Source organism: Epinephelus fuscoguttatus, linkage group LG8 (assembly GCF_011397635.1).
Source record: "Epinephelus fuscoguttatus linkage group LG8, E.fuscoguttatus.final_Chr_v1".
NCBI classification, from domain to species: domain Eukaryota; kingdom Metazoa; phylum Chordata; class Actinopteri; order Perciformes; family Serranidae; genus Epinephelus; species Epinephelus fuscoguttatus.
In genome coordinates this window covers 1,221,941-1,245,030 of record NC_064759.1, presented here as the reverse complement: position 1 = coordinate 1,245,030, position 23,090 = coordinate 1,221,941, and the positions used below count along the sequence as shown (strand labels likewise).

At 44.1% G+C, this 23,090-nt stretch overlaps 2 protein-coding genes across 2 annotated transcripts in view; one reads left to right on the top strand and one right to left on the bottom strand.

The window, feature by feature from the left end:
- LOC125892608 (cathepsin S-like) overlaps positions 1-23,090 on the top strand; it is an 853,108-nt gene that overhangs the window by 711,749 nt on the left and 118,269 nt on the right. The gene's annotated exons all lie outside the window — the stretch shown is intronic.
- The window catches only part of si:ch211-113g11.6 (uncharacterized protein LOC559008 homolog), a 73,388-nt gene that overhangs the window by 43,864 nt on the left and 6,434 nt on the right, over positions 1-23,090 (bottom strand). Inside the window, exons 2-5 of the mRNA XM_049582628.1 lie at positions 16,268-16,407; positions 12,345-12,407; positions 7,244-7,339; positions 6,714-6,819 (exon numbers count right to left, since the gene is read on the bottom strand). Of these exons, the coding sequence (XP_049438585.1) occupies positions 6,714-6,819; positions 7,244-7,339; positions 12,345-12,407; positions 16,268-16,407 (405 nt within the window). The remainder of the gene's footprint in view (positions 1-6,713; positions 6,820-7,243; positions 7,340-12,344; positions 12,408-16,267; positions 16,408-23,090) is intronic.

Sequence of the window (23,090 nt, the reverse complement as noted above, 5' to 3'; positions counted from 1 at the left end):
GCCCCTACCCCACACATCAGAGGCGTCGACTTCCACGACGAACTGTCTCTCGGGTCAGGGATCAGAAGGATGGGGGCCGAGGTGAAACGCCCCTTCAGGAGCTGGAACGCCTCCTCGGCAGCTGAAGTCCAGCGGAAAGGGACCTTGGAGGAGGTGAGGGCGGTGAGAGGTGCTGCCACTGTGCTGTAGCCCCTGATGAACCTCCTGTAGAAGTTGGCGAACCCCAAAAGCGTTGCAGCTGCTTGCGAGAGTCAGGAACAGGCCAGGAGGTGACGGCTGAGACCTTAGCGGGTCCATCTCCATGCGGTCCCGGCCAATGATGTAGCCCAGGAAGGAGACCGAGGAGGCATGGAACTCACATTTCTCGGCCTTGACAAACAGGGCGTTCTCTAGCAGGCGTTGCAGCACCGTCTGGACGTGGAGGATGTGTTCCTGCTTGGACCGGGAGAAGATCAGGATATCGTCTAGGTAGACGAACACGAACTTGTTGAGCATATCTCTCAGCACATCGTTGATGAGGGCTTGGAACACTGCCGGGGCATTGGTCAGCCCAAACGGCATCACCAGATATTCGTAATGTCCTGTGGGGGTGTTGAAGGCCGTCTTCCACTCATCCCCCTCTCGAATCCGCACCAGATGGTAGGCGTTGCGGAGATCCAGCTTGGTGAAGACGGTGGCCCCTTGGAGCAGCTCGAAAGCTGAGGCGATGAGGGGGAGAGGATAGCGGTTCTTCACCGTGATGTCGTTCAGACCTCGGTAATCGATGCACGGCCTCAGAGACCCATCTTTCTTGTCAACGAAGAAAAATCCTGCCCCAGCAGGTGACGAGGAGGGTCGAATGATTCCGGCGGCCAGGGCATCGCTGATGTAGGTCTCCATGGCCTCCTTTCAGGTGCGGACAGGAGTAAAGACGGCCCTTGGGGGTACAGAGCCGGGAAGGAGGTCGATGGCGCAGTCGTAGGGCCGATGTGGGGCAGAGATGTGGCTCTCGCCTTGCTGAATACCTCCCGGAAGTCGTGGTAGTCAGAGGGCACCATGGAGAGATCAGGGATGGAGCAGGGGCTGGCAGACGGCGTGGGGGCCCCCGTCGGTCTGAGGCAGATCTGCTGACAGGAGGGGCTCCATCCCAGGATGGACCCCGTGGACCAGTCTATATGGGGGTTGTGGCGTCGAAGCCAGGGATAGCCGAGAATGAGAGGAAGATTGGGAGACCTCAGGATATGAAACCGGATGGTTTCATGATGGGTGCCCGACAGGAGCATAGAGATGGGGGCGGTCTGATGGGTGACAGTTCCCAGGAGATGACCATCCAGAGCGCTGGCCGGCATGGGGCAAGGGAGAGGATCTCGGCTGATGTCCAGTTGGCGGGCGAGTTCCTCGTCCATTAGGTTGACATCTGCCCCAGAGTCGATGAAGGTAGCGAGGGTGTGGGACCCCCCTACCAGCAGGAGCTGGACGTGGAACAGAGGTCGTGGGCTAGGGGCAGAGTTCTGGGACCGGCTCAGCAGAATGCCCCTCTTTACTGCTGAGCCCTCCTTTGCTGGACACCGGGAAACAAAATGGCCGGCCTGGCCACAGTAGAGGCAGAGATTTTCTCGGCGCGTCGCTCGCTCCTCCGGTGTTAGGCTGGTCCGTCCCACCTGCATGGGCTCCGCCTCCATGTATGGGTTCAGGAGGTGGGACAGGAGGGGCTGGGAACCGCCGTTGACGGAAAGATGGCCGGTGATCCTCCTCGTGGCGTTGTTCCTCCTCCTGCCTGAATCCGCCTGTCCAGCCTCGTGGTCAACTCGATGAGTCCGTCCAGGGAACTGGGGAGGTCGAACGAAACCAGCTCATCCTTCACGCACGGAGCCAGCCCGTGAGGAAGGCGTCACATTGGGCGGCGCGTTCCAATCACTGAGACGAGCCCGGGTCCTGAAGTCAATGGCGAGTCAGCAACTGTCCGATCCCCTGCCTCTGGCTCATGAGACCCCTGTAGCATCAGGCCCCAGGCAAACGGGACCAAAAACCTTGCGCAGCTCCTCTGAGAAAGCCTGGAAAGAGGCGCAGGCTGGTGTGCCTCTCTCCCACTCTGCCGTTCCCCACAGACGTGCTCTTCCAGTGAGGTGGTTGATGGCGAAGGCGACTCTAGCCCCCTCTGTGGCGAAGGTATGAGGTTGCAGGGCGAACAGAATGGAACAGTTTGTCAGGAAAGGGTTACAGCCCTCAGGGTCCCCTGCGTAGCGTTCTGGCGCCCCCACCCGGGGCTCGGGTGCAGTACTGGAGGGTGGCCCCGGGGTCGGAGCAGGAGGGCTGGAGCCGCAGCAGGAACGGCGTGTGGTGTCATGGCGGCCGCCATCTGTTGCACCTGGACGGCTAGCGAGGTTAGCGCTGCTCCAGAGCAGACGCCGACTGACGAGCCTCCGCCGCGTTAGAGGCTAACTGAGCCTCATGCTGCTGGAGCATGCCCTCCACCCGGCTAGGCGAGACTGAGGTGAAGCGGGTCTGCTGGGTCCATTTCTGGCCAGATTGTACTGAAACGGGCGTGTTGGTGAACCCAAATGCAGTACCAGGCTCGCAGGAATAGTTGGTAATGACTTTTATTAGCACCACAGCAAACAGGGAATGCAGCAGGCAGAATAAACACAGGATAAAGTTCGTTCTTCGGGCAAGTTGCCCTAACACAGTCTCTGAAGCACAGATAAGGGAAGAGTAGCGGCTGGGCTCAGTCACGGAACCGAGGAAGCTCCAGAGCCCCGGTTCCACACAGTTCAAAACTCTTTCACAGAGAGGAGAAGAGATGTAGCTACGGCAGCCGAAGGTGGCGAGGCAGGCGCTCCAGAGGCTGAAACGCCGGCTGATCGAGCTGAGAAGCCGACGAGGAGTGAGCTGAGGCGAGGTCGGGAGCCGTGTGGGGTCGAGCCAGAAGAGCCGCCAGCGAAGGCAGAAGCACCGTTGAGGAGCAGGCAGGAGAGTTGACGAGGCCGGGCGGAGGAGTCGAGACCAGACGAGCAGGCAGAAACCAGAGACGCTGAAGCAAAGCACGAGGTCGGGGACAGAAGGCAGGTGAGTTTACCGGGAGGCAGACGAGGAGAGCAGGTCGGGGACAGGCAGAGTTGGCACCGGGAGATCAGGCAGGAGAAGAACGCTGGAGAGTCTCGCATAATGCAGAAGAACAATCTGGCAGTGAGTGAAGGTGCTGGAGTGGCTTATATGCAGGCCTGATTGCAATGAGCTGCAGCTGTGAGGCAGGTGAGCAGAGTGGCCTGATGAAGTGGGCGTGGCTGGCAGGTAGAGTGGAGCAGAGGGAGGGAGAGTGGAAAACTACTGCAGCAGTGTTGCAGGAGAGGACTGAGAGACAGGGATTGTGACAGATTCAAAAGCTCCTCTCACAATGAAGTGTTTCTGACTCACAAATGATTTTTCTGAGTTTAATTCTTTGAAGAACTGTGTGACATGCAAAAAGTTTAAACTCAGGAGTACGAGACACAAAGTCGAAGGATGTTTGCAGATCATTTGACCAGTTAGCACGGAGCGTGTTTTTCACTGCTGGACAACACATCAGATCTCATTTAAGGTGGAGTACATATGTTTCAGCGAGGCAGAATGACTTATTAAAATCTCCTAACAGACCAATCTGGTGGAGGATTGGCTCTTTAAAATGATTGTGGGGCACTTTAGATAAAAGCATCGACTCATTTGCATGTTATGAATAGAGAGCAATAATAAGAGACGGATCACTCCCGGGATTCACGAGTGTCGCTCTGCTGCTCCCGACTCAAATGAGCAAAGTTAATAAAAAGAGTTGAAGACAGCTTTGTTCCAGAATAAGATATTTGAAAGAGTGACACCTTCGGGGGAAAAAGGAAGGTGAGACTTCTGAAATGGTGACACTTGTTCTCACATAATGGAAGTCAGTGAGACCTCAGTCAGGAAAAACTCCTTCATTCTTTCACTCTTTCCCTTTACCCAACTTGTTACTTCCTGAAGTAGTAATAACTTTATTTTGGACCTATATTTTATGATGACAAAGTCTTGCACCAACTTCAGTTCATTTAACTGACATAATCACAGTCTGGGGTTTTCCTTTTTGGCAGCCGAGCTCAGCGTTGATGAATCACCTCTGTCTGAAACAGAAGAAGCTTTTGTTTTGTCCAATTTCATTATACAGACTTTTAAATTAAAATATGGTCTCTGCAGCGAGTCCACATCAATAAATCCACCAAACTAAAACACAAAATACACAGTTTGTATTTGCCTAGCTAGCTAACAAGCAACCTGACAACGGTAACTTTAGCTATGTATAAACTTTTTTCCCCGTCTCTTGCACGGTGGTAGCCATGGCGACGTCTTCCCCTCGCTGACAAGTCAGCATCTGAAATCCCTCGCTCCGATGGACTAGTTTCATACCCACTGCCCCTCGTTATGCCCCCTACCCCTACACGCAAAAAGGAATTGGGACAAAATTGGGAAAAAAAAAATTCAAATCACTGTTACCAAAATAATTCAACATCTGTTTTCTAAAATGTCACTGATATGGTTGAGCTTTGATTCGGTTAAAAAGTGACATATACCTTTTTTTTTTCTACCAAAACTAGCTCGTACACACAGGTTTTTTAAACGTGGGAAAAACCTGCTAAAAAAGGAGCTGGTGTAACCCAGGTTAAAAAGCCAACAACCATTTAGCAGATCCCAGACTAAATATCCAGGTTAGGTGAGGTCACTTCTCTCCTCCTCACTCCAATCTGGCTGTTGGGCAAGTTGAACTGATCTGAACACACAGCGTGTCTCAACACATTATTCTCCTAAAATCCTCTGCACTCAGCAGTCAGGGTTATTTTGGGGTTTTTCTTTTTTGTGGATGATTCTTTGACCTTGCTTTGAGGGTGACACCTGGATTCCTCTCCTTCCACAGTGTAGCAGAACTAACTGAACCAACTGAACTCATTTACTCTGGGAAAGTCTGCAATTGTGTTTTCTTGAGGAAAAACGATCACAATACATCTTCTTTGAAACTGACCCTTGTGTCCTCTGTGATGTTCACACTCATTAGGCTCCCAATCAAACCTACAGTCTTCTGTGGATCTAGTCCACGACGTTTCAAATCTGGTTAATCCCATCTGCCACACTGGAGCTGGCAATGGTATAGTAGTTACTTCTTTTTTGATGCCACCCCGTGGTTGTACTCCTCTGCACGTTCACCAAGTTGCAGTTCATCAGCACAGTTTCAAGATTAGAGCCACCTATTCAGTATCTGACCAAATGTCGTCCCTTCTGTTCCTGAGATGTGACGTTGAGTAATGGCCAGAAAAATGTTTTTACAGAACACCGTGATGTCACAGTGAAGTTGACCTTTGAGATTTGGAAATAAAATATCATTACTTCATTATTTTATCAGACATTTGTGTGAAGTTTTCTCATAATCTGTAAAAATTCTTACGGCCAAAAAGATGTACTGTGGGGTCACAACTACCTTTGACCACCAAAATCTGACCAGTTCATCATTGAATCCAAACAGATGTTTCTGCCAAATTTAAAGGAATTCCCTCATGCAGATCTTGAGATATTGCGCTCATGAGAATGGGACAGATGGATGGACAGACAACCCAAACACATAATGTCTCCGACTGCAGCTATTGCCAGGGCAGAGGCATAAAAAGTTAAACAACCATGTTTGAGTGCTGCAGGGATGGAGATGGACTGAGTTTGTGGAATTTATTGCATCATGCCAGAAGGGCCCCAAAATCCGCATATATACCTGCGTGCCATGTTTCATCACTGATAAATACTGAAGACTTGAATACTGCAGAGTAATTTCTCCCCGGAATGAATGGCAACTGTAACCTTTCCCATTAAAAACAAACGCAGTTTTTTGTCCGGTAGGAAATGAGCTTTGGTTAGGGGACAGGTCATGGGTCGGGTTAAAATATCTACTGATGTTGTCACTTGTTACTTGATGTATAAATGCTGTGTATTCGTCAGTGTGCTTTCTTTTTGCCCGGTGAGAAGCAAACCTTGAGGACTGTGGTGCTATTATCTCAACAACTTGTAAGGTGATTGTGCGTTCACTTGCTGATGTACCAGAATCCTCTCAGCTCTGAATTCCAGAGAGAATCTGGCTCACATCATCCACTCAGACAAGCTTTAAACTACGACCTCTTCACTTTGAGCCAATTACCTCAACTGAGATATAGATGACGGGACTCTGACCAAATCTGGGTATGTGAGGAGAGGCAAGTGTTCCCAGAACTTGTTATCTAAATAACAGGAAACAGTAGCTTAAGTGACGGGAAGCACTTTGAATGTGTGTGTATGGGAACACTTGTAGGAGTGTCTGAACTGTTTCTGCTTGTTTGTCAGACACTTTAAATTGTCATGATGTACCAGTTCTTTGGTTTTCTCTTGAAAACTGAAAGACCCTTCAATGTGCAGCTCTATGTATGAGCCTCGTATTTTACGTCTCGTTTATGCTACAACATAATTGGTGCTGTCGGCGAGATTTATGCTACAACTGAGGTCATCTGTGATCTGCCTCCAGCTGGTGCTGATGAGGTTCATCACGTTCACTGGCAACAACACAATTCATCTTTGTCAACAGTGTTTCATAGCAGTGTCTTCCTTTGCGGATACTAAACCATGAAGAATCTGTTGTTGTGTTTCTGTAGGTGTTATTCTTTTACTACAAGTGAATCACAGAGTCCTGCTAGCAGACCTGTAATTTCCTTATTTGTTACCTGCAGGCAGGCTGATGGACCTCTGGGAGGGGTAGGGTGGTGAGATATCAGAGGCCGACGCTATCTGCCCGTTGCCCTGGACGTCAGTCAGCACAGTGTCATTCACCTGCAGGAGGAGGGAGGAAGTGTTAGTGCCTGGAGGAAGTCTAACATTTACAACCCTGTTTATTGCAGACATGCATCATTATGCATTATACGCTTTACAGTTTGCAATCCAAACACCCAAGATGCATTTATCTGTTTGTCACCACAGAGAGTTTAGAAGATTTCAACTTGTCCGTGGGGCCACATATTCATTATTGAGTGAAAACATCCTCCATGGCAGTAAATAACTCGGGGCCTTTCTCTAACCAGCTGAAGAAATAAGTGAGCAAATAAATAAATGCTAATTACAATCGATCCTGAGACTATTCAGACTTGAGGAGCAGCGGCTTCAGTAGCAACCAATAAAAAGTGGCACGTTTGAAGTGGCTGCAAAGGAATATAGAGTAGAACGGCATTTCAAGAAATGTGTCTGAAGAAAGGCTTACCAGCATCCAGCACCTGGGGCTCCCTGCATTTGTTCCACATATTATCATTGTGTCGTTTACTTTCTGAATGACGGTGATGAAATTATCACACTCCAGCTGTGGGAGAAAGAGGCAGTGAAAGAGAGGGACAAAGGCAGAAAATGAGGCAGAGGCAGGAGAGAAAAACACCCAGATTGGGAGAGGGATTAAAGAAACAGAGAGACACAGAGGCAGAAGAGATAAAGACAGTAGGGAATATGTGAAAGAGTGATTAGAGAGAAAGAGGCCGCACAAAGGGAGAGAGGAAACAAGACAAGCGCGAGGGACCAAGGAAAACAAACAGAGGAGAGGAGGAAGGTGGAATAGAGGGATGGAGAAACAAAGCAAGAGTACAACACAAAACAGATTAGGAGAGGAAAAAGCGGATTGCTCGGAAAAAGAGAGAGATTTAAGAAAAATTGGAGGCGATCCATGCTCTGAACATTTTTGGCAGACAGCACACAGGAGGCTTAGCCCTGCAGTACAGCACTGCTACACTCCATATGCATCACTTCTTCATTAAGTACAGAAAATGGACTGTGATCTCAAAGGCATCACTATGTGGAAGATGAAAATGGATACTGAAGACAACCTTCAGGGGTGAATTCTGATTTTAGGTCGCAGCGGTGCTCATGTTGAGTCACGTTTGTTCTCTTTAGCCAAAACAGTGCTTTAAAGAAAACAATCAAATCACAAACTCTGATGGAAGCGAGTGAAAAGTGGAGATGGAGGAAGTACATCACTGAGTCCAAAAAGCAGGGCCAGAGCTTGTGTAAGTGTGCGTAGGTGGATGTGTAGGTGGACGTGTAGGTGGACGTGTAGGCTAGTGGGTGGGCTGGGTAATTTGTGTGTGAGTTATCTTCTTATGTTCTGGAGAGAAATACTTTTGGAGTTTGGACATGTTGGCTAAGTCCTGGCCCACACTGAAACCTAGGACTGAGGTTATGACACTACTGTGAGGTTTAAATGAGGTCAGAGTTCAATGTAAGCCTCCTACAGACTGTGAGATTTGATCAGTCTTCTAAGTTTAGTGCAGCTACACTGTGCCACATGGAGCTAATAAACCTGGGTAAGTTTGATGTCTGCAGACTGTACGATGACAGCGTCACTGAATCACAGGCTATGACGCAACAGCTTCACACACTGAGTGATGCTGCAGGGTTATTAGTTCTCCAGCTGTGAAGCTCAACATAGAGGGGAACATTATTATCATAAATAAAATGTCTGACAAAATGTTGATAAAATTTCCCAAAAAATATCAAACAATTGGCCAAAATAATGTTGATAAAATGTCAGAAAAAACATTATTAAGATTTCCCAAAAAGGCATTGAAATGTCTGAAAAATTTTGACAAAATGTCTAGAAAATATTATCAAAATGTTGGTTAAAAAATGGTTATAAAACATTTATAAAATTTCCAGAAAATAAGAAGTTAAGAAAATGTCCAAATTTTTTTTTTTGACAGAATTCCCAACGAATACAAATAAAATGTCAGGGAAAAAGTTAATAAAATGCCTGAAAAATATTAATAAACTGTCCCCCCAAAAAAGTTAAAATGTCCAAACAAATGTTGATAAAATGTCAGAAAAAAACATTACTAAGATGTCCCAAAAATGTCTGAAAAATGTTGACAAAACGTCTAAAAAATATTATCAAAATGTTGATTGAAAAAATTGTTCTAAAATACCTAAAAACATTTATAAAATTTCCAGAAAAGAAGAAGTTAATAAAATGTCCATTTTTTTTTTTTTTGACAAAATGCCCAAGTAATACTAATAAAATGTCAGGGAAAAAGTTAATGAAATCCCTGAAAAATATTAATAAAATGTCCCCCCAAAAAAGTTAAAATCTCCAAAAACAAATTTGATAACATGTCCAAAAATTTTTTGATAAAATGTCCAAAGAATAATTTTAAAATGTCAGGAAAACGTTGATAAAATGGCAAAAAAAAAATAAAAAATAAAAAATAAAATGGCAAAAAAAGATTAATTGATAAATTGTCTGAAAAACATAATTAAAATGTCTCAAAATAAGCTAAAGTGTTGTGGGCACTTTATTCTGTTGTGTGTCTGTGTCTGTGTGTCTACTAGCTGCAGGTGTCTCACCTGGCAGCTGTAGTTTAGTTTAGTTTATTTAGTTTATCAAGGGACAGTGTGCAATAGCATTAATCATTTACAAGAGATGAGGAGATGGTTGTACCAGATTTAACAATAACTGCTAATTTCCATCTGTAGTCCCAACATATAATTTACAATATACACAGACCACAATCTAAAAAACAAAGAAACCTAAAATACAGATGAACACAGGACAGCACAGAGACAATACAGACATACAATTTCCGCCTCTATTTCCTTCCATGCTTCGTCCTTCTTTCCTCGATCATGCTCAGAGCTGGAGGACACATCACAAGGTTTTCCTCACATTTCTTTTGGCGCTTTAGTTTTGCCTCCATGGCGAGCTGCCATCTATCTGTTTGATTGGCTCATTTCATGCTGCATTTCTATTGGTTGGTCAGTAGACGTAGGTGGTGACAGCATCACACTGACAGAGTTTGATCCCAGGCTGTCTCTGATCTCACTGTGTGACGTAGGACCACTGATTTAGAGCCACAACCAAAGGTATCGCCATGTTTATTTCATGTTGTTCTACCCATACCGAGCTTTAGGGACTGACGTACACTATCTAACAGAAAAACAGACAAGTGTTGCTGCGGACATGTCTTCTTGTGGTCATGAGCTGATGTCAGCATCAACCCAACATCATCTGCTGTAGCATTCCTGATCAGACTAAAGCTGCTCTCTGTTCTCGTGATGTAATGTTGTTTGACTGCAGTGTTTGGCAGGAAGCTCTAACACTGTTTACAACATTCACTGGAATACCAGCCGAGTGTCCCCACCAATTACATCCATATTTAATGATTCCACGTCTCAGGGTTTATGTCCACAGCCAGCATTCAGTCAGTGCAGGCAGTAGTGTGCCCTTCATGTAGCCAGGCGGTAAGTAAGAGTTCACATCTCATCACAGAGCTGCCATAAACGTACACCTCTTCATTAACTGTAGCCGCATTCTTAACCAACAAACTCCGACCACACTGTGAAGGTCCACTGACGAGACAGTGTGAGCTGAGGACTCTGGGACTGTTGGAAATACAGTCTGTTAAATTAGGCGTGCTACCCTCTGTTAACCTCCTGTCTCTATCTCACTCTGGGGTAATGTTCTCCACCAACCTCGTGGCCGTCGATCACTGAAGGATGTTGCTCGCTGTCCTTCATTCCCCTTCCCAGCGCCACCCGCTTTATTAGGGAAAATTTACTGCGTCACTCAGTACGTTCTCATTTTCCACCATCTGCTGCTGTCAGACTCCCTGAAAGCTTCAGCTCCAACAGCGTCCTCTTTGTTTTGTGCCATAACTCCAATGACGCTTTGCTTGGATGTGTGCTCACAGCTGTGATGGTTTCAGCTTTGACGTGTTTGGATGTATTGAAATGGCAGAATTCTAAGCCGATTGAATTTCAAAAGTTCTCTCATCCTAATGACAACACACTCATGGTCGACTCCAGATGATATGCTGCCTTCACAGAGAACACATTACCGGAGATAAAATAAGAAATAAGAATATCACTCCTTTGTTAAACCTGGCTGCAGTTTATGGGCCTGGCAGACATCATGGACTGGAGATTTCTTTATTAGCACCTGAGGGTATATTTGTCATGCAGACGGAAGATTCAGCGCTCAGAACAAGACATCACAGTTACAGTTTTTCGAGGAGCTGTATGTGGCCTCTGAAAGCCAATTCTTTTCAAATAAGATGCACTGTAGCAGCATGATGTCACTGTAAAGATATACTCTCAATGTATGGACTCACTGATGAGCCGCTCTCAGTGTGTGCTGGTGTCTTTCAATGCACAGACTCTGCCTGCTGTGTTCGGGACATTCCTGGTCACAGAAACAAACATGTTGACCAGGTGTCAGACAGTAAGCAGCATGCATCAAAGAGGAAGCTATGGAAACGGACACAGCACCAAAAAAATTCAAATGTAACAAGGCTAAATGCCAAGTGGACAAAGCTCATTCCCAAATGACAGTTAATCTCATTTGGAGGTTTTCTTTGGTCGATTACAGCCCTACATATCTCAAGTGTCTGAAGTTATTGTGCAGACGACCTGACGTGACTCTTCACATAATTTGGTTATGAGGAGAACAAGAGGCAATTGTTTTCAGAACTGGTTGTCTGAATAACAGGACGTGACAGAAAGCACCTACAGCACCTGCGATGCTTGTTTTCAGACACTATAAACTGCAATGATGTACCAGTTCTCTGGTTTTGTCTCGAGATTAAAAGACTGTCAGAGGTGCAACTCTGTCTGAGCCTCCTTATTATAAGTCTTATGCTACAACAAAAGCTGAAATGTTGCTAAATAAATATTAATTTCCTTTTAGTAGTGAGCAAATGATAAATTTGACCCTGAGTTAAATGGAAAATTAGTTTTAATGATCTAGTTAATTTCCTGTAATCATTAAAGTGTCCAAATGAATGTGGAAATTAATTGAATGATGTGAAATGCTAAAAATGGTCTTGGTCTTACAACCTCTTTATTTTCTGTGACAAGCAGCACATCAAGCAGCTCTGTGTTCTTCTTCTTAAGATTATTCCGCAGCCTTGAAGCGCTGCACATTAAGTCGAAGCTGCTCCGCGCTGTTGGACTTATTTCAGGTTGCATGTTGTATTAATCTCTTGGTATTCACTTGGTCTCTCTGTGGAATCTCTTGCAATTATGCAGCGCAATTATCAACAGCTCACTCATCTGTGTTTGTTTGTTCGAAGCCGTCTCCTGTGTCATTTTATCTCATCTGTATATATTTGCATTTTTATTTGTCTTTAGATCAGGTTCAGGCGAGGACTTTAATCTACACAGAACTGGATTCAAACTGAACATGGTGTCACAAACCATACTGTGGTGTCACTGCAGATGATGATGATGATGATTATGATGACAAACATAATGACACTGATGACACACTGATGGAGGAGGAAGGAGCTTTGCAGAAGGGATGGCGATGCTGACAGATGAGTTTCTACCTCGAGTGGTGCAGCCTTCGCTTTGCAGGTATCAATTGCAGTCTGGTCAGAAGCCGCTGGGATCTGTGGGAGGAAGGACTGTTTAGTTTGAGCCAAGTTCTTTCACACTGGCCTGTTTCAGCAAGAAAACTGTGACCTCGCTGCAGCTGCTAAAACAAAATCCTCCCAGAAAACATCCACTCTCTCAGCTAACACAACTCTGCCATGTTAACTGCATTCAAGATCTTATTTTGTCATTGTCATTTATGTTCATGTTGTATTCCTGTGTTCCTTCGACCGGCCTCTCGTACTTCACATTTCCCACATTCCTTTCAACAACTTTCAAAAGAACGTCCGTGAACTTGTTGCTCTCCGTAGGTGGAGGGAGCATAGATGGAGCGGTACGAGGCAGAATGAATTTATTCTTTTGATAAAACTGCTGAGCGTCGTGCCCTTAACTCAAGCAAGCGTTGTTTCTTCATCGCAAAGTAGATAACTGAGTTTAGTGACCCTTTAATAATGAATGTCTCCCACTACAATCGCAGAAAAGGCGCCCTCACTCTCTCATTCTGTGTGGTTGATGTTTACTGTTTCTGTTTTTAAGAATTGGAAATTGTTATTTTTCTACTGTTCCGCTCGGCTGAACTTACCTGCACTGAAATGCCTCCTGACAAAATGTCATTTAACTGTGTGAGCAAAAAAAACCTGTCAAACATCAAAATAGTCCTTCACTGCCAAATGCATCACCAAATGTTGTTTTTCCACCTGTCTTCGTCTCCACGGAGGAAAACCCAACACTAAGCCCGCAATCATTCTGAAAAATAGGGCAAAGTCACATTTGGATGAAACATGGAGCTTACAGTCTCTTCAATTTGTCAGGCGAGTAGGTGCTGACACTGCAGCCCCCACACTGTGTAATCTGCAGCCTATGTTGACATTATTAGCTCAGTGAATACAGTTTTCTTTCCTCACAGAGGAGAGCTATGTGTAGCTACATTAATGTATGCATGACCCAACTTCATCTGGCCTCAGCCACTGAACTGGGTCAGCAGCAGGCCGACCGTCTCGTCTCTCGCTGCCCTCTCTGGCTCACTGTGTCACCCTCACAGCAGGAGGGCAACTATATTTATTGTCATCCAGCAGAGTCTGGCAAATACAGTTTGGGGGTATGAACTTTAACCCTAGAAGCAGCAAGACACAGCCAGTCGGGCTCTCTCCAATGTTCAAGAATAACACCTCACTGAGCCGCACACAACTTTAATACGTTTAATACGTACACAAACAGAAATGTAAAATATAGAATGTACATTCAAACTATGAATGTTTCCAACAACTAATTTCTTAGTCAACTGGTCTAAAAGTAGGGTAATACTGTCCTGGTGAAACATCGTCCAAAAAATACTGTGTATTAGAAGAGATATTTGAAATCATTGACGACATTTTTGTAAAACCAAATTTTATTTTAAATGCCGCTGAAATGTGTGGCACTTTGCACCATGCATTATGAACATTACTCATTATCCCTCAAAAGGTGTTGAGGTGTCCCCCCAGGGCTCCATACCAGGTCCACTGTTGTTCTCCATATATGTAAATAATCTTTGTGAAAATGTATCAAATGCTGTTTTCCATTGTTTTGTTTTTTTGCAGATGACATAGTTGTCTATTGCTCACCCCACTCTGTGGTACAAACTTTTGAGTTCCTGCACTCTGCCTTTGATGTTCTTCAGTCCCATTTTATTCAACTTAAGCTTGTTTAAATGCAGACAGATCCAAAGTCATGCTTTTTTCAAATGGGAACAAAAACTTTAACAGCTAATATTCCAAAGATCTCATCTTCTCAAGGGCTGGAAATTTACAACATAGAAGTATTGAGGTATTATTGCTGATCAGAACATTCAGGACACACACTAAAAACCATGTTTCCAAGCTAAAAGCTTGCTTGCACTCCAAAGTTGAAATCTGACACTTGGTCAGTGACTTCTGGCATCAGACATGGATAAAAGCTGTCCTTTCATGCTGCCATGATATGTGGATAGTCGCTGTTATTGTTTAATGACACACAGCGGCGTCAGGTAGAAATGCAGCTTGTTAAGAGGGTGGAAGTCTGAGTAGAGCCGATGGGAGGGGTGGTGGATGGATCCAACAACCACCAACTTTAACCCAGGAGGACGGTGTTCACTTCCTGTAAGATTGCTGATTGATAATAGGCTGAAGTTGACACGGCACATTCTGGTGCAAACTAGCGAGGGTAGTAACATCTGATCAACTAGTTGACTGATCAGCCACATGAGCTGGTTGTTAGGGGTGTAAGGGTACATTGATATCAATTCAATGATCAAGGAGCCGGTAAATGTGAATTCCCATGGCATGTCTCTGTCACCACTTCTGTCGATGCATAGCTCCTTCCTAAACATTCAAACAGTGCCAGCGGCCTCATGGCAGGCAGACAGAAGCAAACGGCAGAGGAAAAGACAAAGAGGATATTTACTGATATCATCACTGCGGCTGCAACTAACCTTATTTTCATTATTGATTAATTAATCATGTCAGTAAATAGAGAAACCAAAAATCCTAAGCTATTTAGTTTGTGATTACGTATGACAAAGAAGAGCATCGAATTCTCACATCTAAGAATGAAAATTAATCAACTTATAGTTGCAGCTGAAAATGTCACATATCAATCGCGTGAACTGAACTGTACGGAAATCATTTCAAAGCAGACTTTGTGTTATCAGCAAATATCTCACACGTTCTCATCCCAACTCCTAAAATATCGCAAGTTTGTCAGTGTCGTTCACGTTTCTCGCCTGTTGTAAATGTTCTGGGACGTCATGTCCATTTACGCCTGTTACATGCATTGTGTCTTTTCAAAATACACTTCTGTTTTTCACAGGAAGTGTTCAGTTTCTGCTCACTGAATGCAGACAGACTTTGTACTCTCATTTATTTCTAGGGCTGACCTGAAAAAATTCAAAGATTCGAAGCTTCGAAGCTTCGTTCGATGGCACAGGATTCGATTGTAAAAAAAAAACAAACAAAAAAAAATAAAAGAAACCTCGGCGCTTTTTTTTTTTCTCGTTCTGAGCTCCGAAGCTTCGAATGTCCTTAAATGGATTTGAAGGTCAGTCCTATTTATTTCCATGTGCAACAAAAGTACGTGGTTAGGTTTCGAAAAAAAACATAATGATTTTGCTCTTACAGGAAGAGAACAGCGGGCCAAAAAAGTCCAGTGTGTGCGGCATCCAACCCTCTCCACTCCTGCTCACCTTATATTGACTTTCCAGCTCCTTATATCACGTTGTTACCTGCAGCATTTCAAACTGATGCTGTCCGGCAGCGTATCATACCGGTGCAACAGGTTCTGTCTAGCAGCGTCATAAACTGAGGCTGCGAAAGGTGGCTTTTGGTGTTAGTGTCTGACACTGAAATCACTGACCAAGTAGCCATGTTTGACCAATTTGGAATGAGAACAGTCTGAAATACCGTCATTGTCCAAAACATCAATATAATATCGTATCTTGATAAATTTCTTTACTTGTGCAGATGTCAATCAAACACACACTGTACACACCCACACAGTCCTGAGAGTATGTTTAATCACGCAACAGAAGTGACATCACGTGTGTACATGCAGGGCCTCTGATGTGCTTCAACATTCAGGTCGCTGCTGCCTGTTTTACCAGCCAGCCAACTTTAATATGAGCAGCACTTCCAAACATCAGTTAGCAGCCAAAGTGTTTTTATTTCAAGTGAACTGACTTAAAGAGAGTTTTTAATATTTCAACTGGTGGCTGGCAACTGATCGATTATAACTACCCTCTACACAGCAGCAGAGTGGGTCCCCATTACCCAAAGACCGCCTCGAGCTGAGAGATTAAATCCCAAAAACATCACACTGGAGTGTCTGCGTACACGACAACAGACCTGCTGAGAGAAAAGCGTACCTGCAGGTCGCGGACCCCTCTGTTAGTGAACGTCAACACATAGATCATCGCCTGGCCGCCCACATACAGCGTGTCGCTCCCTTCCTGGTGGTACATGCTGATGTAGTTCTCAGGCTTGTTGAAGTGGAACCTGGAGGGCTCTGTGGATCACAACAAAGGACATTAAAGAGACAAGCCGCGAGACAGGAGCTTTGCTGTTTTATTAAATATTAAAATGTATGTTTTTGTTTGTGCAGGGGAAATAGTTTTATTTGTTTGGTTAATTTCTCAGGGACGCTGTGTATTAATAAACATTACTATAAATATGCCAGAATCAGCCAGGAGGCTAGTTTCCCTCTGTCGTCCCTGGACAGGTGTGAATTTGGCAGCAAACATCAAGAAACAAGTATAAAAGTAAAAATCAGGATGTAAAGCACATCAATTATAAAACATATGCTGCAATAAAAGCAGAATAAATTACAGTTCAACAAAGCAAAACACACATTTACACAACATCTTAAATGACATAACTGTTTCACAAAAACAGACATAAGACAGATAACAGCATCAGCAACACTGAGACAAGTCAGGAAACAGGGTAGTTTAACAGCACTACGCCCTGTGCTGAGAAGGTAAATGAATATGAATGAACTGAACTCAGTTAGATTAATTATGAAAACAAGACTCACCCGTTTCACATTTTAATAACATAATATTACTTCTGCTGTTACCAAGTATTGAGATAACCAGGTGTGGGCAGTGACGCATTACTTGTAACGTGAGTAAAAAAGTATATTTTTCAAGTAACTAGTACTGTTCAGGTTCCTTCTTTCAAACTGTACCTCTACGCTTTACTCAAATATATTTTTGAGCCAGTAATCTACTTTTTACTTCACTTCATTTGCCATTAATACTTTCATTACATAGAGTCTGCTCTAACTGGTTTCTGCCACCAGTGTACTCCAAGCCAAGCGGCCCACCTGGCCTACACTGAAGCATTAGGGATTTTGTAATGTATTTTTGAGATGACTTTTAATCAAACATAGCCTGAAACAGTGGCTCCCAGCTGGTGGGTCCATTCTGAATTGACCACAAATGAATCAAGAATGTGTTGAGGTTGTAAACTTTATTTTGCAGCACATAGAATTTCTGGCACAGAGCTTTTATTTTGAAGTGCTGTTTCCTACCCCCCTAGAGTAAGGGCCCGTCCCAATACCCCCCCTTAGCCCTACCCCTACATTTGTGCGCAGTGGTGTCCCAATTCCTTTTTGCGTGTAGGGGTAGGGGGCATAACAAGGGGTAGTGGGTATGAAACTAGCCCTTCGGAGCGAGGGATTTCTGATGCTGACTTGCCAGCGAGGGGTAGACGTCGCTATGGCTACCACCGAGCAAGAGACGGAAAAAAAAGTTCATACATAGCTAACGTTACTGTCGTCAGGTTGTTTGTTAGCTAGCTAGCTCGCACTATCTAGCCTCTGTCATCTGTACTGTTCTGCAAATTGTCGGACTTTTCACATTACGATAACACGCCAGCTAGTATAACTATGCTGCCTCGTAATGTTAGCTGGTTAGCTAGCTAGCAGAAGTCCCCTGTTGTCTGCCGTTCATCAAACGAAGCATGATGAATACAGCAAACTCGATCGGTAGGATGAACTCAACTGGAGACTTCATTGTAGATGCTGGATGGAAATGTAGATGGCTCGCAGCTTCCTGTTTAACGTATGCGTGAACGTAACCGATGCGGTGATATAGTGAGTGGTGTCCCAATTCCTAGGGAAAGATTTCAACCCCTACCCCTCGTTGCTTCATTTCGAGGGCCAAGGGGGGGTACTGGGATTGGGCCTTAGTGAATAACAGAGACAACTACCTAGCTCTACAACATGGCCAAACACAAGTATGATTCTGAATATATAAACTGTGTGGACCTCAAACTAATGACTCCGGTGAAATCTGGACCCTTTGGATGGACCAGTTGGGAACCACTGGCTTAGAGAGTCGAAGAAAACACCCTGTTAACGTTAGAGTGAACGGTGGTAAAAATCAAACTGACTGCACAGTCAGCAGCTGGTGTTTGCATGTACAGTGAGTGTACTGACCACATGCTAACGTTTCATTAACTATAAGGAGTCGAATCTCTGCAACAAACCACGTTACTAAAGTTAACCACTGTCTCCTCCTCGTCCCCCCTTGGGACTGAAGGCTGCAATGAGACCTGTCCATCACATTCTACACTTGGCATCATGCTGCTCCTCTCCCCATGACAGCTGTGTCTTGTCCAGTAGACGCAGCAGGGAGCAGGGCTGTTTCTAGCTTTTTAGGGGCCCTATGCAAAATCTAATTTGGTCCCTCTGTGTCAGTCACTGGTGAATACACACCAAATCTGCATCATATCAGACCAAATGCTGCTTTTTACTCATAAAAAACTGTTTTAATTTCATAAAGCTAAAGTGATAACTTCAAAACAAAGTATGTCTCTAGCCCTTCAAAAGAGTCGACTTGCCACCTGGCCTTACAACTGTTCTGGAGGAATCCTGGTGGGGACTGAGTGTAAGGTGGAGAGCAAAGTGAGGAGCACCTCTGCTCCATACACTGCACAGAAAGTAGCCTGTATCAAGTCATTTATTAACCAGGTACTTTCTTACTATCACTTTCTGAAATGGTGTTCTTTACTTTCACCTCAGTCATTTTTTAAGGGAGTAATTGTACATTAACTTGAGTAAAGACTTTCTGTGCTCTACCCACCACAGCTGACGACTGTAAGTAAGAGTCAGGAGGAAAAAGGATGCAATCAGTAGTTTTCCAGTCACAGTTAAAGGGATTTCCAAATGACAGAGAATCAATCAAATCAACAGCCAAAGCAGAAGACAAGACAGTGTAATAAAAAAGATTCATACAGCAGAGGTCAAACACAATAACAAAAGGTTATTGCATGAAAGCAAAATTGAGTTTCAGGAAAAAGATGATCCAGATTTGTCCGGTCTAAGCTCCTCAGGCAGGTTGACTCAAAGTCTGGAATCCAAACCTCTGGATTTTAATCTACATCTAATCTGCCGTGGACTCAGGAGCCTGCTGGAGGGCGAGTCTGATTTACCAAACACCCGATCAGATGTTACTGCCCTTCGTGGTTTTAGATTGAACAGACAACCTTTGCAGAAACCTGGTTTGGTTGTTGGAGGAAAAGGGCGTTTGGTGGGAGCATAAATATCACTGAAATAATCATGTGGGCAAATCCCATGACAGATGCTCAGTTGAATTACACTCAGGACACCTCCAGAAGTCTCTTAAGTACTATATGGCATTTCTGATTCACCCATCCAATCAGACTCACACTTTCCTACACTGCAACTGTGCCTGCTTTAAAAATAGATTAAAATCACTGCTGCTATTAAAAAGATGTGGTCACATACAGAACATGTACTTCAAGGTCCAGTGTGAGGGATTCAGGGGCAGAAATGGAATCTAATATAATAAGTCTGTTTTCTTGTGTTTAATCACCTGGAAATAAGAACTGTTGTGTTCTCGTCACCTATAACCCAGTTCAGATTCCTGAAGAGACGAGCTGAAACAAAAAACTACTTGCAATGTGCTGCTCTGCAATGATGTAAAAAGCTGCCGGTTCAAAGGAAGTAACCACGATGATCTGAGCCACATTCACCCATTCACATTCACACACTGGTGGCCAAGGCTGCCGTACAAGGTGCCACCTGCTACACAGCTTTAACACACGGACAACCAGTGGTTTGGGGTTCAGTATCTTGCTCAAGGATGCTTCGACATGCGGACTGGAGGAGCCGGGGATCGAAGTGCTGATCTTCCAGTTGGTGGATGACCCGCTCTAATTTATCCAAATCAGGTCAGACTTGATCTCACTGCTATTTATCTGAGACAGTGAAAACACTGGCTGTGTGCAATTGTCAGATAAGCAGCAAAGACCCTTGTGAGTAACATTAATCACATTTCCTCAAAATAGGTTTGAATCTCACTGCTCCACATTGATGCTAAAAATATTTGCTACAGACGTCAATGATCATCAACCACAGGGGAAGATCTGGATTCATTATACAAACAGACATATTTTTTTTCAAAAAAGGTCATTCAACATGACAAAATTAACACTGAGTGAAATCAATGGAAAATTTTGTGAGAATTTCCATCTTAATAACAGACAAACACTGTAGACTCGATTCAGATGGGACACAGAGGTACTGCGCAAACATTCGTCAGACGCCACTAGATCTCCTTAACTCCTACACACTCTTCCTTTAACATCATCGTGATGACTCTACAAAAAACTGCCCTGTCTGATAATGAATGCTGTTTAATTCAAAGATGGGTTCATAAAACATCAAAGGTTTCTCTCTTTAATGGTCCTGCCAGCTTATTTCTTACATTTCTCCATGTATTGCATAAAGCAACATTTCAGAAAACTCCAGTCTGGAGAGCTTTAAAGCTCTGAAGCAAACCATCAGCTACCTTTTACAGCTTTAGGCAATAGATTCAAAAATAATGACACTGTATAAAATCTGAGTAGCAGAAAACAAGCTTTCATTTTTTCCCTCTTTCATTTTTAACAAAAAAAAAAATTCAACATTTAATTCCACACTAATGATGCATTTCGCCCTGCATGTCTCAATAGAAATAGATTCACTAATAATGACAAGAAGTGATTATACGGTCATGGTTCCATGGTGTTTGTAACGATATTCTTCTCATCCCTGAAATAAAAGAGACATCTAGTCTGACAGCAGAGCCAGGATGAAGTGGTGCTGATCACTGATACAGGTTGCTAGCCAACCAACTAAGTTTCTATGGAAACAGTGGCCTCTGTGATTGGCGGGGGTTTAATTGATGAGGCGTGCACTTCACAAGGAAGTAAAGAACGCACAAGGAGGGACAGTGTGGCCGTGGCTTATAGGTAAGAACGTACATATTGTTTCAGTGTCTGACAGATCTGAGAGGAACACTCTGCAGCTGCAGCTCACACACACACACTCATACACACACACACACACACACACACACGGGTTGTTTTGAATAATCGCTTCAGACGTTAACAAGCAGAACTTTGTAGCTTCCTAAGTAAACCTGTTAACTCAGTCTGGCTTCAGCAACAGAGAAGGTTCATCTTCTCTGAGACAGACGTACGTTAAAGGTTCTGTGTGACATTCAGAGCAGCAGATCACTGTTGTCTACGTAAAGATAGAGTGGAGTAATGGTGTTCTGAGCAGAGAATGAGGTCATGCTCTCTCTGTGGTTTGTTGTGGTGAGCTGAACGGCGGTGCATGCACACTCACTCTGAAGTCGCCGAATACTGGCGCTTGGTCAGAGACTAAATGAGAGGAAAAAAGCTGTGTAGGCTGAAGTTGACACGGCGTCCCAGAACGTCAACAACCAACACACCCAGGGTACCTTGGACGTCATGTGGACGTGGAAAGTCCATGACCAAACATGGACATGTGACCAGGTCACAGTGAGAATGTGTTGCCTAGTGCCCACCGTCCAGTTCCCTCCTTGTTAACACCATGAGCTCTGCCAGCATTGTTGCTGTTGTTAGCACTTTTTATGGCGTTAGCACCGTTAGCTGCTCCATGTTGAGAACCGTGCGCAGACAACTCATATGCTCTGAATTTCATACAGAGCTGAATCAAAAACAGTGGCTGGTGTTTTTTTTGTTTTATTCTTTTAAGAATTTTTTTGGGGGTTTATTTGATGGGACAGTGGTCGCGTGAAAGGGGGAGAGAGAGAGAATGACATGCAGCAAAGGTTTCAGGTCAGAATCGAATCTGCGGCTGCTGTTGTAAGAACATAAGAACATAGCCTGATCAAATGGGGCGCCTTCTCTACCAGGTGAGCTACTCTGCACTGAAGGGTGTTGACATGTTTACGGCCTAACCAGTTGCTACTAATGCTAGAGCTTATGCTTCAGTTCCTTATGTTAAACCTAGCCACATATTAAAAAAAAAAAAAAAAAAAAAAAGAATCAAAAAGAATTAATTCAATATAAAACTTTACAGACGACAGCTCAAGAGATAAGTATGGAGTTCATGGCTTCATGCGACCTGTTTAATCTTTCCAGTTCACATTCAATTTACAACTGAAGTTTTAAACCAGTGTACCATTTCTGTTGAGACTATGATACAGTTTAACAGAACTTGGTTCATGTTAACAAAAGCAACCTTTCAAAGGTAAGCTGTGGAGTTTTACTTGTAGCATCACAGAGTGATATTTTCATGAATTACTCTTCATTTCATTTGTTCTTGGGTTAGGGTTTCTGCCAATGGATTGACACTATCTCGCTAATCCACAGGTGGCAGCCCTGCTGACAGCAGATGTCAAAATGACGTCAGAAAGACAGTGCACTCTTACGTTGGACTGACATTGAATTTTGGTTGGAATGAAAATCGGGTTGATGAAATTTTAAATCTGTAATGACGTTAGAATTTCACATTGGACGTTTTGCAGACATTGGGCACTGTTCATCATATGTTATGACTAAATGTCGTTATTCTGCATTAAGAACACCACAACTTAGAACCAACAAAAAATTATTCATCAAATTAAAGTTGGCATCAGACATTGTCCTGACAGCGTTTTTGTCCCCCGACATCACATCCTAAAGTCAACCAAATATTAACGTCGAAAGACACTGGATGGCCAGCTGGGAGTTGATCAGTGAAAGGCAGGTAAGACAAAGACTGTGAGCAAGTAAACATGGATGTAAATGATGCAGATTAAAAAAAAATACACACAGTGTATTTAGGTGAGCACCATTAAATGCAACACAAACTCCTTGAGCACCTGTAAAGCAGCACCTAACATAAGCCCCTCCCCCGGCCTCTCACTG